This window comes from Canis lupus, chromosome 3 (genome assembly GCF_048164855.1).
Source record: "Canis lupus baileyi chromosome 3, mCanLup2.hap1, whole genome shotgun sequence".
Taxonomy (NCBI): Eukaryota; Metazoa; Chordata; class Mammalia; order Carnivora; family Canidae; genus Canis; species Canis lupus.
The window spans coordinates 32,134,280-32,152,418 of NC_132840.1; the positions used below are offsets into that span (position 1 = coordinate 32,134,280).

At 41.1% G+C, this 18,139-nt stretch overlaps 1 protein-coding gene across 3 annotated transcripts in view; it reads left to right on the top strand.

Moving 5' to 3' along the window:
• GNB1 (G protein subunit beta 1) overlaps positions 1-18,139 on the top strand; it is a 101,332-nt gene that overhangs the window by 53,504 nt on the left and 29,689 nt on the right. For all 3 annotated transcript variants that reach the window (XM_072820074.1, XM_072820076.1, XM_072820075.1), the window contains one exon: positions 13,774-13,876. In XM_072820074.1, coding sequence (XP_072676175.1) covers positions 13,820-13,876 — 57 coding nt within the window. In that variant the 5' untranslated portion in view covers positions 13,774-13,819. The remainder of the gene's footprint in view (positions 1-13,773; positions 13,877-18,139) is intronic.

Below are 18,139 nucleotides of genomic sequence, written 5' to 3' on the forward strand. Positions count from 1 at the left end.
AAGATGCTGAAGTGAATTCACCCCCAGTTGAGGCTCTCCCATGGGAATGAAGAGATGAGGAAGGGCTCAGTACTCTGCTGGCCACTGTGGTAGTTGGTGGCCAGTGGACAAGTGTGATTGAGGAGCATTTGGAGTGAGGCTAGTCCAAATTGAAATGTAAAATACACACTGGATTTTAAAAACTTAGTATGACACATGAATGTGAAATATCCATTTATAATTGTTTTATTTTTTTATTTTTATTTTTTTTTAATCTTTTTTTTTTTTTAATTTTTATTTATTTATGATAGTCACAGAGAGAGAGAGAGAGAGAGAGGCAGAGACACAGGCAGAGGGAGAAGCAGGCTCCATGCACCGGGAGCCTGACGTGGGATTCGATCCCGGGTCTCCAGGATCACGCCCTGGGCCAAAGGCAGGCGCCAAACTGCTGTGCCACCCAGGGATCCCTTATAATTGTTTTATATTGTTTACATGTTGGAATAACATTTTTGAGACATTGGTTTAAATAAATATATTATTAAAATTACTGTTAACCTGTTTCTTTTTACTTTTTTAATATGGAGACTAGAAAATGAAAACTTTTTTTTTTTTTTTTGAAAACTTTCATATGTGGTTCACATTGTGTTTCTGTTGGACAGCACTGGCAAGCTGATTGAATGAGATATAGAAGCCTGTGAGTGTGGGGGCTTGTGAGTGATATCCAGAAACTCTTACACCTATTGAGGAGGTTCTCCTGAACTGGTGATATTTAGCTGGAAAGCAATTTTAAGATGCTTCCCCTAGAAGTGGAGAAACTAAGATCTCTTACCCCTGATGGAGTGTCTGCAACAGGAAGAAGAAAGGTCTCCACACTATCCAGGTCAGAAGGCTGTCTTGAGGTGTTAACTTCTGTTGCATCAGTGTCAGAGAGCTTGCCCTGGTGGGGTGATAGTGGGTGCAGGTGACAAGAAAGTGAAACTTTTTTTTTAATGGTCCTGTGAACATTGCCAGCTAGTCGGACTGTACAGCGTCTGGCATAGGTAACTCAGGAGGTAGCCTGCAAGCAGAATCGTGGCCTTGCCTTTTGTGACTCCATCCACATCTCTTGTTTACCATGTGTACCATTGATAGGACCTCTTCCTGAGATGGTGAAGACATGTGTGAAGACACAGCATGTGCTCCTGAGTCACAGCTATAACCTGGGAGTAGATTGTAAAACTCCTGTTACTTCAAAGTGCTTAGGTATCCAAGTGGTGAAACCATAGAGACTTTCTGAGTCAGATCCTTAGGAGGACATTTGACTGTCCCTCTTTTAGATACTGATTCCTGAGGACAGAGTTTGTTTTTCACCATGGTGTCCTCTGTCCATAGCAGGTGGTTAATAAACCAATGTGAGTGAGTGAATAAGGTGTTTGTCAAGCAAGGCTAATAGTGCCTCTAGTAAGAGAAGAATTCTAGTTCTTTGAACTCAAACTGGACATGACGCCTGATCAGGAAGCAAGTAGGCTGCGCCTGTTAACCATTGCAACAGAAATGATCTGATGTTGTATCACAGCATTGTTTGATGAAAATGAAGACATATTCAGAAGAAATTAATATATATTGATGACTATGAGTTATGCTTTCAGTTTCTATAATTTTGGGGGTTGATGCAAGCTACGGGCTCTCTGAATTTATAATCAGTTTTGAGAGGAACAGGTTAGGATGGCTCTGCTCACCTAGACATTGGTTCCCTGTGGTGTCAGATCATCTTTGACCCCTGTCAATAGGAATGTATTTATGCAGCCTGTACGTATGTGTTTTTCCTCTCATGGCCTGCTTTTCAAACCGTGGACAGTCCTTGGCCATTGCCTTCAGGTGGGAAGGAAGAATCATGGCAGCCTTAGAGGGCAATGTAAAGGCAGTCTGGGCACAGGTGGAGAGTCTCCATGAATGAGCTTATACACCTGGCTCTGGAAGAGGCACATCAGAGGAGCTGCATATTGGGGGCGGAAGGGCTGTTATAAGTTGAGGGATATTTGGCAAGGAGTGGGAGAGTGAAGGATGTCCCTAGAAGCTCCTGGGCAGAGACAAGCCATCATCAGCATGTCGCACTTCCTTTGGCTTCCTGGGACTTGTAGGGCGGGGGCTGGGTAAGAGACCAGTGGTCTCTTCCCCCTCCATGAGACCCCCCCCTCCAGGAGGCAGCACTGCAGAAGAGGCTCTGGATTCAGTTCTCAGACTGTCAATTGCTGGGAGGTCCCCAAGGGTCCTCCAGGTTCAGTTTGGTGTTCTGCCAGCTAGAAATATGAAGTGGACAAAGTTTCAAGTTCTTGTCTAGTTCAAGTTTAAATAAGCCTGAGTTTAAAATTATTTAGTACGGATATAAAATAATAAAGTACCTTCTTTCCTGGCCTCTTTGGTCTCGGCTGCAGACAGTAGATGATGAAGGGGTTGCTGTCATTTGGAAAGTGTTCTGGTAAGCTGCACACATGCCTACCGCTGTGTCTCTGAGGCCTATGGCCTTCAGAAGTCAACCTATGGTAAATGTGGCGGCTCTGCCACACGGAAGGGACCTTGACCTGGAGTATCAAGGCTGAAAGATGGAGCTGTTAGGATTAGTCCAGTGAGCCAACTAAAAATTGTGCATTGCAGATTTAGGTCTGGATTCCATGAAGGATCAGCACCTCAACCCAAGAGGACAGCTGTCATGGCACCCAGCTCCTCATAAGGATTTCAACAAGTAGTCACACAATAAGTGTTCTTGTTTAAAAAATTATTGGGAATCCCGGGTGGCTCAGCTGCTTAGCGCCGCCTTCAGCCCAGGGCGTGATCCTGGAGCCGCGGGATCGAGTCCCACGTCAGGGTCCCTGCATGGAGCCTGCTTCTCCCTCTGCCTGTGTCTCTGTCTCTCTCTGTGTGTCTCTCATTAATAAATAAATAAAATATTTTTATTTTTATTTTTTAAAATTTTTATTTATTTCTGATAGAGAGAGAGATAGGCAGAGACATAGGCAGAGGGAGAAGCAGGCTCCATGCACCGGGAGCCCGATGTGGGATTCAATCCCAGGTCTCCAGGATCGCGCCCTGGGCCAAAGGCAGGCGCTAAACCACTGCGCCACCCAGGGATCCCTAAATAAAATATTTTTTATAGTCATAGAATATAAAATATTTTAGTATAGTCATAGGATACAGTTAACCCTTGGGTGACGTGCCAATCCCCCAGTTCGTGCGTTGATAATCCGCATATAACTTCTGAGTTTCCAAACACATAACTACTGAGAGCCCACAGTTGACCAGAAGCCTTACGGACAAGTTAATTAACACATACTCTATATATGTGTTATATACTGTATTCTTAGAATAAAATAAGCTAGAGAAAAGAGAACATTACTAAGGAAATTACAGGAAAGTGAAAATATATTTACAGTACTGCCCAGCATTTTATTTATTTATTTATTTTTAAGATTTTAGTTATTTATTTGAGAGAGAGCACAAGCAGGGGAGAAAGGGAGAAGCAGGCTCCCTGCTGAGCAGGGAGCTTGGTGCAGGGGCTCGATCCCAGGACACCAGGGTCCTGACCTGAGCCAAAGGCAGATGCCCAACCCACTGAACCACCCAGGCGCCCCCTGTATATTTTTTTAAGAGTGATTTATTTATTTTAGAGAGGGAGAATGTGCAAGCAGGGGGAAGGGCAGAGGAAGAGGGAGAAGCAGACTCCCCACTGAGTAGGAAGCCCATCACAGGACTCAATCCCAGGTCCCTGGGATCATGACCTGAGCTGAAGGCAGACACTTAACCAACTGAGCCATCCAGGTGCCATAGATTGAATTTAAATATGTTCTGAAGTATAAATTCTTTATTTTTTTTAAAAAAGATTTTATTTATTTATTCATGAGAGACAGAGAGGGAGGCAGAGACACAGGGAGAGGGAGAAGCAGGCTCCATGCAGGGAGTCCGACACGAGACTCGATCCCGGGTCGCCAGGATCACACCCTGGGCTGAAGGCGGCGCTAAACCGCTGAGCCACCTGGGCTGCCCTGAAGTATAAATTCTTTAAAGTATTTTTTAAATGTAGCATTGCATGGCAGCTTGTATATAATTTGCACGTATAGGTAAAAATAGTGTCTTCTGAGTAATGGGTTTATTTTATTTTATTTAAGATTTATTTATGATAGACCTAGAGAGAGAGAGGGAGGCAGAGACACAGGAGGAGGGAGAAGCCGGCTCCATGCCGGGAGCCCGATGCGGGACTCGATTCCGGGACTCCAGGATTGCGCCCTGGGCCAAAGGCTGGCGCCAAACCGCTGAGCCACCCAGGGATCCCCTGAGTAATAGGTTTAAAGGGATGTTGCTAAAAAATAAAATTAAGAAAAAAATAAAGGAATCTTCAATTTGTAATTATTGATATTGCCACTTCAGTCAAGCACATCTCTGTGTTTAGAGGGGGTAGGGGTATCTTAGATTTGTCTTGCTTTTGGTTGTAAGAGAAACTGCTCTACAATCTCCATAGAGCTGGATTACTTTCTTCTTGTTGCCAGGTGCGTGGTTGATTTTTGTCAGACAGTTCTTTTTGGTGCACATAGGCTCTATTATGACTCCTCACTTGAACATTGGCAGAGAGCTGGAAAATTGGGGGCGTGTGTGTCAGAGTGGTGTTGCAGCTGTTCACAGGGCAGCAGGCTTTTTCACTACATTGGTGTCAGGGTTGAGCACAGACTTCTAGAAGGACACGTTAGGTTCCCAAAAATTCAGTTTAAGTATGAGTGGCATTTGGCTACTGGTAACTTCATGAATTATCTATGAAGGTTTTGTTGACATTTGAAAAGTGTAAGAACTTTTATTTTTGAAAGGTAGTAAACTGAAGTGAGTGAGGTTCCTCCTGTTTTCTAAAATGTCAGCTGGGGACCCAGGGGCGGTCAGATTCTTTGTAGGGCTAATAGGTACATTCAGCATATGTAGAGATGGTTTCTTACGTGTTATTTTTCTGTTTACAGAAAAGATGATTGTTGTATGAATTTATTTCTACTGAGGATGATTAAGTTTTTTACTTTGTCCTAATGCTTTAGGGGATGTGCTTTAAAATGGGGTTAAGCAGTAAATTAAGAAAATTAAACTCCATTGTCCTTAAATGTAAAGTGTGCAAAGGAGAAGTTGCTTGTGTAGCATTATCTAATAGTAAGCATTTAAGTAGGGGGCTGTTTAAAATTTGCATCAGAAAATTGAGAAGCAGGGAAATCTGAGGAGACATCCGAGATGTTGAGGGCAGACTATTTAAATATACTGCATCCTAATAGAGTACTTTTCAAATAATATGTAAAAGTTTGCTGGATCGTTAAACCAGAGCCAAATGAGGGTGTAATACGTGGTTGCATTTCCTTTCTGTATCTTCATTACCATCTGGTTCCCTATATAAAAACTAGTTATGGTTTACTTTTTATTTCATTGAATATTCTGGTATCTGATACTTTATAGAAGCTCATTTGGTGGTAATATATCATCAAAATAATACTATTTTTTATCACTTTTGAAACATGGATATATAAGCCTCTAAGGTTGACCATTCTGTTGTTCAGACATATTTGGGAATTACTGGGATTGAGTCCTTCTCAAAACCGGCTGAAGTGGCAGGCAGTCTGTGTCATTGCAGGAAAAAGTCTGAGGACACTGCATGATCTGCCTGGAGGATGCCTGTGTTCCCAGACTTTTTTTTTTTTTTTTTTTTTTTTTAAGTTTTATTTATTTAGGGTGTCTGGGTGGCTCAGTCTGTTAAATGTCTGCATTCAGCTCAGGTTGTGATCCCAGGGTTCTGGGATTGAGCCCCATATTGGGCTCCCTACTCCACAAGGAACCTGCTTCTCCCTCTTACTCTGCCTGCCACTCCTGCTTGTGCACTCACTCTCTCTGTAAAAAACAAAACAAAAAACTTTTTTTTTTTTTTTTTAAGATTTTATTTGTCAGAGAGAGAGAGAGCAGAGGTGGGGGGCAGAAGAAGAGGGAGAGAGAATCCCAAGCAGACCCTGTGCCCAGCGTAGAGCTTAGTGTGGGGCTCCATTCCACAACTCAGAGATCATGACTCAAACCAAAATCAAGAGTCAGTCAGTCAATTGACTTAGCCCCCCAGGTGCCCCTGTGCTTCCAGACTTCTAAATCAAGAGGCTTATGACAGATTTAACATAGGTTTATAATACAGTCAGACCATACCAGGAAATACTGACTTTGAAAAAATGTATTATGGGAATGTTCAAACGTAGATAAAAAAACATGTAATCACTCATCTCCAACATTTACATTATTTTTCTAATTTTGTTTAATCTTCTCCCTCCTTCCTTCCTTTTTATCTTGGAGTATTTTATTTTTATTTTCTTTAAATATATTTTTTTAAATTTATTCATGAAAGAGACAGGCAGAGACACAGGCAGAAGGAGAAGCAGGCTTGGGATCATGACCTGAGCTGAAGGCAGACACAACGACTGGAGCCACCCAGGTCCCCCTATTCTGGAGTATTTTAAAGCACATCCCAAAATCACATCATTTCACGCATAAGTAAGGAATATTTCTAACACTATGGACTTTATTCCCACTGTGACACCAAACAAAGGAATAGCAACTCTTTCGTGCCACCAAACACCCAAACCAGATTCAGATTTTCTGATTTTCTCTAAAATGTGTATGTTTAGGGATGCCTGGGTGGCTTAATGGTTGAGCATCTGCCTTTGGCTCAGGGCGTGATCCTGGGGTCCCGAGATCAAGTCCCATATTGGGCTTCCTGCATGGAACCTGCTTCTCTCTCTGCCTGTATCTCTGCCTCTCACTCTCTCTCTCTCTGTTTCTCATGAATAAATAAACACTTAAAAAAAATAAAGTGTGTATATTTGGATTTTGAATAAGATCCATCATCTAACATTAAAAAAAACCTTTTAAAAAAAAAAAAAAAAAAAAAAAACCTTTTAATGAAAAGTTGAAGTAAATACAAAAGTTAATAGTATAGGAACTTCATCATCAAACTACAACAATAACCAACTCACAACCAATCTTGTTTTATATATATGCCTTTGCCTGTTTTCCTCCTTTTTGGTTGTTGTAAAGCAAACTTCATTTGAAGTTTTCTTAGATATGTTGCTGTATACTTCTAAGTGACAGCAAAGGCTGTGGATAAGTCCTGGATGGAGTGTCCACAGTGTACGACACTGTGGATTTGCTCAGGCATATCACTTGTTTACTGAGCCTGGTGTCCTTGTTCTGCTTTGTGCTGCTCCCCGTTTTGTCAGGGCAGTAAGAGTGTAACATAAGGAGAGTTTATGTACTTTCTATTGCCCTTTAGATTTGCATGGTTGTAATTTGGAGATTAACTTGGATTTGGGAATGAATGAAAAATAGAAAAACTGATGAAATTGATTTAAATTCCTCATGCAAATGCCTTTCTCTCAAAATGCTTCTTCAACTTTGAGTTGTGGTACTTTTGTGGCTGAGCTAGTTAGCCACCTTCTGCTTCATGTGATGGTTGCTCAGTGGGGCTGGTTTTGATTTATGAAGTTTCAGAGATGTGTGAACATTGTGGGAAATCTCACAAACATAGTCTGGGAGTACTAGAAGAGGAAGTTGATAGAGGGAGCTGGTGCCACTCAATGTCAGTTGCAGGGAGAAAGAGAAGAGAAGAGATCCACTGGCCCTGCAACTCAGCCAGTGAGAAGCCATCATTATGCTGAACCCCTGCTTCTCTCCAGGGGACGTTCATTCAAAACAACCCTCCCAGGTTCCTCCTTTCCTGTATTTGTTGGACTTGCCTTTGGATTTGCTGTGGCTTGCTTGTCCGGAATTGGCAATTCTCTGTTGTTCCCCAGTAAACCCATCTTTTGGTGGTAAAATAGCAGTTTTATTTTAAAGGTTAACAGGTGCTACTGCTGTTACGTTTCAGTGTAGCACCACCATGGCCCAGGGGTATGCCAGTTGGCTAATGTCTTGGGCTGCCCTCTCTTTGCCTGTGAAACCACATGTATGCATTGTGGCTGCTCTGTTGAAAGGTAAGTATACTTCATAGTCTAATTGCTGAAAGGCTTATGGAGCACTTTCTAGCTGTCTCATTTAATTTTCATTTCAGCTCTGTGGATGTAGATAACACCATTCCCAGACGGACCAGACTGAAAAGTGATCTAATGTCACAATTCTTTGTATGTGGCAGGACCAAAACTTGGAATCATTTTTTTATATAATCACCCCATTTTGTCATTAACAAACTTGGAGCCTGAATGTCATTGTTAGTGACTGTGGGGTGCTGGGGGCACCCTTGAAGTTCTTCCCATACCTTACTGGGGTCTCTGAGAGGGAAGTGAAGCGATGGGGGCCACCAGAAGCATGGTATATTGCAAATGTGAAGTATTTGAATAAAAAATTTGTGTTAACACTTTGACTTACAAAGGTACGTTGGATTTAATCTAAATTAGGGTAGATCATATATTTTTAAGTTATTTAAATTTCTATGAAAAGTATATCTAGAATAGAAGTTCTAAATAAAAGCTAATGGCAATGTGGGTCATAAAGAACAGATGTGAGGCTCTCAGCAGGTCCTGTCTTAGTGGATTAGACTGGTGAATGCACTGAGTCAGCAAGGCCAGAGCTTAGCTGCGACTTTGGCACGGGAGAAGAGAAGGAGCCCAGGCCCTGGGAACCTGATGGTGGGGCTTTCAGAAGGCTCTGGGGATCTAAGGATAGTGAAGAGAAAAGCATAGTGACTCCATGTAAGTAAGACTTTTAAAATGTACATATTTTTTTTGTCCGAGTAACATAAACTGTGTTAATCAATGCTTGGAAAATGAAGAGGAAAATATGGCCAATAATCTAACAAAATGCTATTAGTCTTTTTAAATGTCTTTTTTATACTAATATATTTTTAATCTTGTAAAATAGCTAAGATTATTACACACAACTTTGATTTTGATTTAATATATGTCAGGCATTTTTCCAGGTGTTTATTCCATCTTCGTTATTGTTCTTAGCAATATGTAATAGTTCTTTCAGTTAAAAGTTAACATCAAGTAGTTTTGTTTTTAAAACTGAAAAGTATGGGCAAAATAATATGAACACTTCTTGGTTTCAGGGCCCAGATAACCTGTTAACATTTTTTTTTTTTTAAAGATAAAGTATATGCATAAAAGATAGTGTGAAAAGTAAAAGCTGCCCCACTATTCCTTTTTTTTTTTTTAAAGATTTTATTTACTTATTCATGAGAGACACACAGAGAGAGGTAGAGACACAGGCAGAGGAATAAGCAGGGTCCCTATGAGGAGCCCCATGTGGGACTTGATCCCAGGACCTTGGGATCACAACCTGAGCCAAAGGCAGATGCGCAACCACTGAGCCACCCAGGCATCCCCCACTATTCCTATCATTCTCTGAAAACAACCACTATTAACATTTTCTCACATGCAGAGAAGAAACATTCCTCTCATTAGCATAGATGTTTATCCTTTTTAGGTCCACAAAGAGCAGCTCGTCATCATTTATACTCTGTTCTGTACTTTGTCTATTTACTGTGTCCTCATAGAAGAGCATTTGGGGTAAGCTTTTAATTTATGGGGTTAGAACGTTTTTTGCTTCTTCTTATTTGCACTCTATTTGAGTATGTGTGCTCCTTTCTGTCTGTGGGCTGCCAGTTTCGCTTTGGAGGAGCATTGACCACCTGGTTTTCTGTGTTGTCCAGCCTCTTCATGCTCAGGCTCTAGTGCTGGGTCAGTGTCCATTGGCTTCGAGCAGAGAATGTGCACACATATCTCATCAAGGAGGTCCTAGACAGTGCCCACTCAGGGGCAGGAAGGCCAGGGTGCTGGAGATCCTGAGTGATGAAAGATCACTTTCATCAGTGAAAGTCCATCTATCTATAAAAAAAAACCTTTTTATCTATTTATAAAAAAAAACCCTTCTTTTCCAGATTCGATTTCAGAAAATACACCTTTGACATGGAGAATAGAGAATGTAATTTAAAAAAATTTTCAGATGTTTAAGTAGGTTTCTCTTTCTCACCCAGCCAATAGTATAGATTAAATAGGGTCTTACAGGACATTTATTTTTATTGCTAGTAGCCGTAGGAATACCTGTTTTCTTAAGAATGAACAAATGGGGATTTTGAGTCTCTCTGTTGAGACTCAAATGTAGACACTGATTATAAAGGGATCTGTAATTAAAAGGTAGCATTAATAATTTATGCTATTTACTGATAAAAGAGAAATAGATCTGGTTTTGTTCTCTTTGCTCGTGAGTGAAGACTCAAGTCAGCAAGTATTGGTATGTTGCTTCTGAAATTCTGTGGAGTACTGAGTTCAATGGATCTTCTCGTTTTAAAGACACTTAGGTTTTCTTTTTTCTTTAATTTTTTTAAAGATTTATTTATTTATTTATGATAGAGAGAGAGAGAGAGAGAGAGGCAGAGACACAGGAGGAGGGAGAAGCAGGCTCCATGCCAGGAGCCCGACGTGGGACTCGATCCCGGGACTCCAGGTTCGGGCCCTGGGCCAAAGGCAGGCGCTAAACCGCTGAGCCACCCAGGGATCCCCAGACACTTAGGTTTTCAATTAATTCATTTCTCTAGTTTAGAACAGTACAGCTGGGTGATGATTATCCTGATTGAATCCCGTATCAGGCTCTCTGCTCAGCAAGGAGCCTGCTTCTCCCTTGTCCTCTGCCCCCTACTTGTGCTTTGCGTGCTCTCTCTCTCTAGTGCACTCTTTCTCTCAAATAAATACATAAAATCTTAAAAAAAATAAAACTGATAATCTAAGATTTTATTTATTTTAGAGAGAAAGTGAGAGTGCTCATACGAGTCAGGGGAGGGGCAGAGGGAGAGATATTCTCAAGTAGACTCCCCACGGAGTACGGAGCCCCACATGGGACCCAGAAATTATGACCTGAGCTGAAACCAAGAGTTGGACGCTCAAACGACTGAGCCACCCAGGCACCACCATCCTCTTAAAAATACTTATTTAGGGCAGCCCAGATGACTCGGCGGTTTAGTGCTGCCTTCAGCCCAGGGTGTGATCCTGGAGACCTGGGATTGAGTCTCATGTCGGGCTCCCTGCATGTAGCCTGCTTTTCCCTCTGCCTGTGTCTCTGCCTCTCTCTCTCTGTGTCTCTCATGAATGAATAAATAAAATCTTTAAAAATAAAAAAAAATAAAAGTATTTATAAAATTTAACAATTCAGTTTTCACCTCATGACAACCATTAGCTGTTATTTTTCTTCAACATTGATTTTGAAAGGATTGAATAAAGTGGCTTTTTATTTTTATATATTTATTTATTTTAAAGATTCCATTTATTTATTCATGAGAGAGAGAGGCAGACACACAAACAGAGGGAGAGGCAGGCTCCGTGCAGGGAGCCGGATGTAGGACTTGATCCCGGGACTCCAGGATCCCACCCTGGGCCAAAGGCAGTCACTAAACCGCTGAGCCACCCAGGGATCCCCTGAATAAAGTGGCTTTATGGACCTTCTTTACCATGAGGGGTAGGGTGGTGTTGCTGGAATAAGACTACCCCCAACCCTGCATAATTGTGTGTGAGGTGTAATAGGATTACATATAAATGTGTGTGAGTGGTGGTAGGATGTCCTGGCTGGCAGAAAGAACACAAAGCAGTCCGTAAACTCAGAGGACACATCATCACAGCTTTTTGTTTTAAAAATTATCTTGTATTTTCTTGGCACTGTGACTGTTGCATACCTTAATATTCTAGTATATGTGCTGCCGAAGCGAGCACTACCTTAATATTCATAAATTGCAATTCTGAAAAAAAATTTAAAAAAAAATTGCAATTCTGAAGAGTTTGTATATGAAGACTGGAGAGAGTATTAACCATGATATTACAGGGATAAAGTGTCTGCAGTGTAGCCTCTCCTACATCAAGCTTCAGCAGTGCTCCTTTTGGCGAGATATTCTTTGAAGCTTTCTACATGCTTCCAGCATCCACTTAAAATTATGCCTTTAGAAACAACTATTTTGGTCAAAAATATTTCTGAAACTGTGTCACCGTGTATCGCCTTCCCAGAGGTGCCTTCACATCCCATCCTGTCCCGATAAGGCCTTTCCTGATGGTTCTACAGACTTTGATTGAAGGTCAGTGCTAGCAACTTGAGATTGCTTTCTGGAGATTTCAGCATGCACCGCAATCACCCCTCTGCCTCCTGCCTGTCCTGTTTTGTAGCTGTGAACAGGCAGCATAGCTGAAAGCAATAACTAACAAACACACTTTTTAAATATATTCCTTATTGGCAAAGGTATTTTTGTTTTCATCAGTAAGTATACATTAAGTTTCTGTAATGTAAGCCAGGTAAATTTATTTGAATGCTTTTGTGCAGAGTAGGGAAGTTTATCTAGTAACTCTTAACAAATAATGCTTCCTGGGTCCTCCAGACAATTTCCCCGAACCATTTCAATCTCAAGAAAATAGCTATTGTTAAATTAAGTATCTGGTGTATATAATATTAACTCTGTCAGTTTTGCATAAAATCTCTGATATGTGTTTGCATTGGGTGTTGAGGCCCTTGGATAAGCAATATTTGCATGTAGGAGCTCATTGTAGTCTTAAGTGATTAAGAGAGGTTGGGGGATCCCTGGGTGGCTCAGTGGTTTAGCACTTGCCTTTGGCCCAGGGCGTGATCCTGGAGTCCCGGGATCGAGTCCTGCGTCGGGCTTCCGGCATGGAGCCTGCTTCTCCCTCCTCCTGTGTCTCTGCCTCTCTCTCTTTCTCTCTCTCTCTCTCTCTCTCTCTCTGTCTATCATAAATAAATAAATAAATCTTTTTTTTTTTTTTTAAAGAGAGGTTGGGGGATCCCTGGGTGGCGCAGCGGTTTGGCGCCTGCCTTTGGCCCAGGGCGCGATCCTGGAGACCCAGGATCGAATCCCACGTCGGGCTCCCGGTGCATGGAGCCTGCTTCTCCCTCTGCCTGTGTCTCTGCCTCTCTCTCTCACTGTGTGCCTATCATAAATAAATAATAATAATAAAAAAATAAAAATAAAGAGAGGTTGGTAATTTTATCTTCAGCTTTGTGATACACTGGTCATAATTACCACTGATTTAACAGTCAGAAATGCAAACCCTGATTACCACATTCCCTTTAGAAAATAAGTGTCTAGCTTAAAGGGTGATTTTATTTTGAGTCTGATTTCAGGAACACTGTTTCATGAGACCGGGTTAGAGGTACTTCTACTGAGCCTAATTTGGTCTATGCCTGTAAGGATGGAGTTACTGCTTCTGAGTTTACTGGGATCTCAGGGCCCATTTTGGTGGGAGAGTGAGATGTCCCTGACCCAGAGGCTTGCTGGATACCACGCTGAGTCCTTTCAGAATTGCTCTGTAAACATTCTGACATCCTCTGTGGGGATCACGGATTCAAGATTGTCAACATGGTATTGAGGTACTGGGTTGTCAAGTTGCCACTCTGCTCGTTTCCTGAACTTGACTATCCCTGGTTTTCTGTATGAGAGATCTTCTAGATCTTCTGTCTGTCTTATGTTCTTGGGTTTATAATGAGACTCTGATCCTTCATGAAAAATGCTTATCAGATTTTTCCTTTTTTAGCCCCCCACCGTCTATTGAGTGGTCTGTTAGACATTGTCATTGTAAAAGCTAGTGGATGATAGTCATATTTTATTAATCCAGCCCTTGGTAGGCACTTTAGAAGTTCTGATGAATGCTTAAGAAAAGTGCTCTGACCTCTAATAAAATTACAGCTCTTAAAATCCCAATTTCCTTTTGTTGTCTGCTTTCCTAAGTTACTCAACCATTGTTTATTAATTTTTTTATGCTTGTATTTCTGTTTCAGATCTCAGATTCCTTGAGTTGGTATTGAAGAGCACTAGGAACCGAAGATGAGTGAACTTGACCAGTTACGGCAGGAGGCTGAGCAGCTTAAAAACCAAATTAGGGTAGGTAGCACATGTGTGCTTAGCTTATTTTATAAATCATTTGGATTTCAGATGAGATGTTTATCTGTTTTGGGAAAGGTGGATTTCAAAATAAGTATTCAGTGTTTTGGATTGAAACTGAATTTTCACTGGCCCAGGATTTGCTAATTAGAACCAGATATTTGGCCTAACACATGGTTTTCAGGGTTTTGTTTTCCAGTATATAGTTAATACCTACAATGTTTTCATAGAATTTGTAAATGTCTCTCTATATATTATTTTCTTAACCTTGGGAATTCATTCATGACATTATTTTGGTCACTATGTAGAATGTAGTGTTTGCTTCCCTCCCTTGTGACTGTTGAGGACAGGAAACTTGTTTAAAAAAAAGAGTATTAACAACGATGGTGGAAGGTGTCTCAGGTGTGCCCAGGGTATCCAAGGATCCTGGGTTGGATGCTGGCACCTGCAAGTTTACGTAGGCTGTTAAATGAGAGCAGGCACATCTAGCCGGAGATACAAACACCTACATGTCATTTAGCCACCCTGTACAACAAGTAGCTCCCAGAGTTCTACAGCTTTTAATCCCAGCCTGTCACTGGTGTGTGATGTCCCCCTGTAGAGCCCATGCACTTCTGAAAAGGCAGGACTGGGAGGGATCTGAAGTCATGGATTCTGTTCTCCCATTTTGTGAGACAGTACTTGAACACTTTCTAGAGAAACATTAAATACAAGTACTTGTACCTGTTCTCACACTGTTTATAAGAAGACTAAGAAAAGGAGGGGTGGACCCCCAGAAAAACCATCCTGAGGACATTGAGGCAGATTTATGTCCATTTGATGAAGGGGCTTCTCAGGCCCAGCTCTTCTCAGAGCATCATTTTTTAGTATGTGTCTAAATAGCAGTTTATTTTTCTGAGTCCACTGTAAGGATGGAGCCCAATCCCTTTCAAAAGGACCAGCTCTGTGTTCAGAAAGCCTGGTGATAACTGGGGAAAGGAGCCTCAGCATCAGGGTAGCCAAGTTTTTTTTTTTAAGCTTGAGAAAAGATAATGAATTTTTTAAAGATCTACAGCCAAGAGAAAACAAAGTGTCTTTCAGGTTTTAAATCCTAACATTCAAATGATTGGATATAGCTCAATAAAAATAAGGAAGACTTGGTGTCTTTAGTGGTTTGCTCTGATCAGACTTGTTTAATATGGCTGTCTACCTTCCAGAATATAGAAATCAGAATTTTGTTTTTCTAGTAGCTATAAATTATTATTTAGAAGTTGTTCTTAGTGGATTTGGATCTGTTCATGGCAGATAAAGGAGGTTTGTGTGGCATAGGTGAAAGAGATCCAAGTTTTGGGGGGTGGGGGAGAAAGCCTGAGAGTTAATGTTATATATCTTTTCCCACTTTGTAGAGCCAGTTATACTGTGAACTGCAGGCCATCCTCCCAGGAGACAGGGCTATCCTGTAGCCAGCTGTGGGGTTTGAAAGTGTGAATAGAGGGGCGCCTGGCTGGCACAGTCGGGGAAGCATGTGACTCTTGGTCTGGGGGTTGTGAGTTTGAACCCCACCTTGGATAGAAAGATTACTTAAAATCTAGAAAAAATTAAAAATAAAAATGTGAAAAATATGTGGAATCCATTTTTAATAGATGTAGCCAGGTTAGTCAGAAGAGCATGCAACTCTTGATCTCAGGGTTGTAAGATCGAGTCCCATGTTGGATATAGAGATTACTTAAAAACAAAATCTTTTTGTTATTACTTATTTTTTAAAAAGATTTTTATTTATTTGTTTATTTGCTTATTTATTTATTTGAAAGAGAAAGAGTGCATGCACTCTTGAGTGGGAAGGAGGGGCAGAGGGAGAAACAGACCCCCCACTGAGTAGGGAGCCCTTGCAGGGCTCTGTCCCAGGACCCTGAGATCATGACCCCAAGCCAAAGGCAGACTTCCAATCAAGTAAGCCACCTAGGCACCCCCAAAATAAAATCTTTTAAAAATAAAAATTTAAAAATAGGTGTTTTTATTATTTCACATTCCTTTTTTTATACCAAGCCTTGAGATTTCAGTGTGTCCTACAGTGAACGACAGGCCTCAGCTTGTCTTGCTAGATTTCATGTTCTTGTGGCTCCACTCTGGACCATCCTGAGGATTGCTCCTGAACTGCAGCCTTCTGTACACCCACCAGCCCAGGCCAGTCTCAGGAGCTAAGTAAGTCTGTGCTGGTTTCTTTTTACAGCACAGGGTCGGACAGCAAAGTCTATTGCACCAAATAGGTGACTTTCTTTCAGAAAGAAAAAATTAAAAAAAAAAATACCCTTTTTTTCCTGAATGCCCAAGAAATACATACTTGTTAAAGAATGCAGGGAACAGGAAATCAAACAAGCAGTGGTGGATGATTCTAAGAGGCTTTGGTTTTTTTATTTATTTATTTATTTATTTATTTATTTGTTTGTTTGTTTACTTGCTTATTTATTTATTTATTGATGAGAGAGAGAGAGGCAGGGACACAGGCAGAGGGAGAAGCAGGCTCCATGCAGGGAGCCCGACCTGGGACCCCAGGATCATGCCCTGGGCTGAAGGCAGGCGTTAAACCACTGAGCCACCCAGGGATCCCCCGAGGCTTTGGTTTTCTTAGATTTTTTTTTTTTTTTTTTTTAAGCTGAAAGATGCCAAGGACCATCTCATCCCATTATTTATTTCTTTATGAATGCATGCATGCAGGCTCCACATTCAGTGTGGAGCCCAGCACGGGACTTGAACTTGCAACCCTGTAATCAAGAGCTGAGCTGAGATCAAGAGTTGGGCATTTAACTGACTGAGCCACTGAGGCAGCCCTCTTCCCACTTTAGATTGTGAGGGAACACAAATTTTCAAAAAGATACTGATCAAGCCATTGCATGACTTAAAGTACATGAGCTAATTGATGGATTATAGAAAAACTCGGAAATGTACGGTGCAAATTGTTTACAAAGCCACTGTACCAACCCATGCAAGTGAGGAGACTCAGAGTTTGTGACAGTCCCAAGTGTTAACTGTCTAGCAACTGAGCAGATCAGGTGATTTCCTGGGGGCCCAAGTAGAAAGAAACCTCACTCTGCAGGGAACTGAGTGATCACTGCCTTGGATGTACTCTGGTTTAAGGAAACAAAAGAGAGGGCCATTGTTGTCTTCAATGGCATTTCTCATCACAGCCAGCATAGAAACCTTTGCATAAATAATTTATCCATTATCCACATTTTCACCGGTCCATTCAATTGGAAATTAATCTGAAAGATGGTAGAAATTTGTCTTTAGGAAGCAGTTAACAGAGATTGCTTCCATTAGGAGAATTCTTCCAGCTTGTTCTGAGAAATGCTGCACTCAGTGGCATAGACATTTGGTTAAAATGAAGACTGAATTGGAGTTCTTGGTGTTTAGTTTTAAAATGGCTTTTCCCTCCTTTTACCGATAGTATCACCACGGTCTGTTGTATGGTGCAGTGTGAAATCCAGGTTGATCTTTGGATGCTAATCAAGGTGAAGTTGCTTAAGTCCCATGATTTATTTTTTCACTTAAAAAATTCTCATTATTCTCTTTTAAAACTAAAATCCATGTATAACATTAATAAGAGTGGTGTTCAGAAATAAAGTTAATAAACTCAGTAGTTGTCAGATTCCCTGATGAAAGACTTGCTACTCCGGACCTTCCATCTGCTTGCTCCTTACCCCAAATTTAGGTGCTGGCATAGAAGTACTTGATGATACAGTTTTTGGTGTTTTAATTATTTAATCCATTAAGTAGAATTAATTAAGCAGAATGACTTCTAATAGGATAATTAAAGCTGAATTTGAAATTTAGATCTTTGGTATGTTTATAATAATAATGTCTTTGAGTACATTTCCATGTTCTCTGCTAATAAATATTTCCTCCAGTTTCATGCAATAAAAATAATTCACAGTAAGGTAGTTTGTCCTTAGAGAACGGTGTCCTGGGACCCACCTCCCCACCCTACCCCCCCCCTTCCCCCCCCCCCCCCCCCCCCCGGCCAATCCCCACCAACTGCGAGCCTGTAGGTATGTGCAAATAAATGCTGTACTTTCAAAAGTACATAATGAGATGACTGCATAATAGATACATTTTTTCATATTAGAAATTTGTCATAATTTCCTTTGAAATTACTCCTGCACTCATATTTTTACCCCTTTCAAACTATTGTTTCATTTTCCTTCATAATGTGTAACTTTCTATTTTGTGTATTTCCTAGTAAATTTGATCACTTAGGAACAATAAAAACTTCTTGGGATCCCTGGG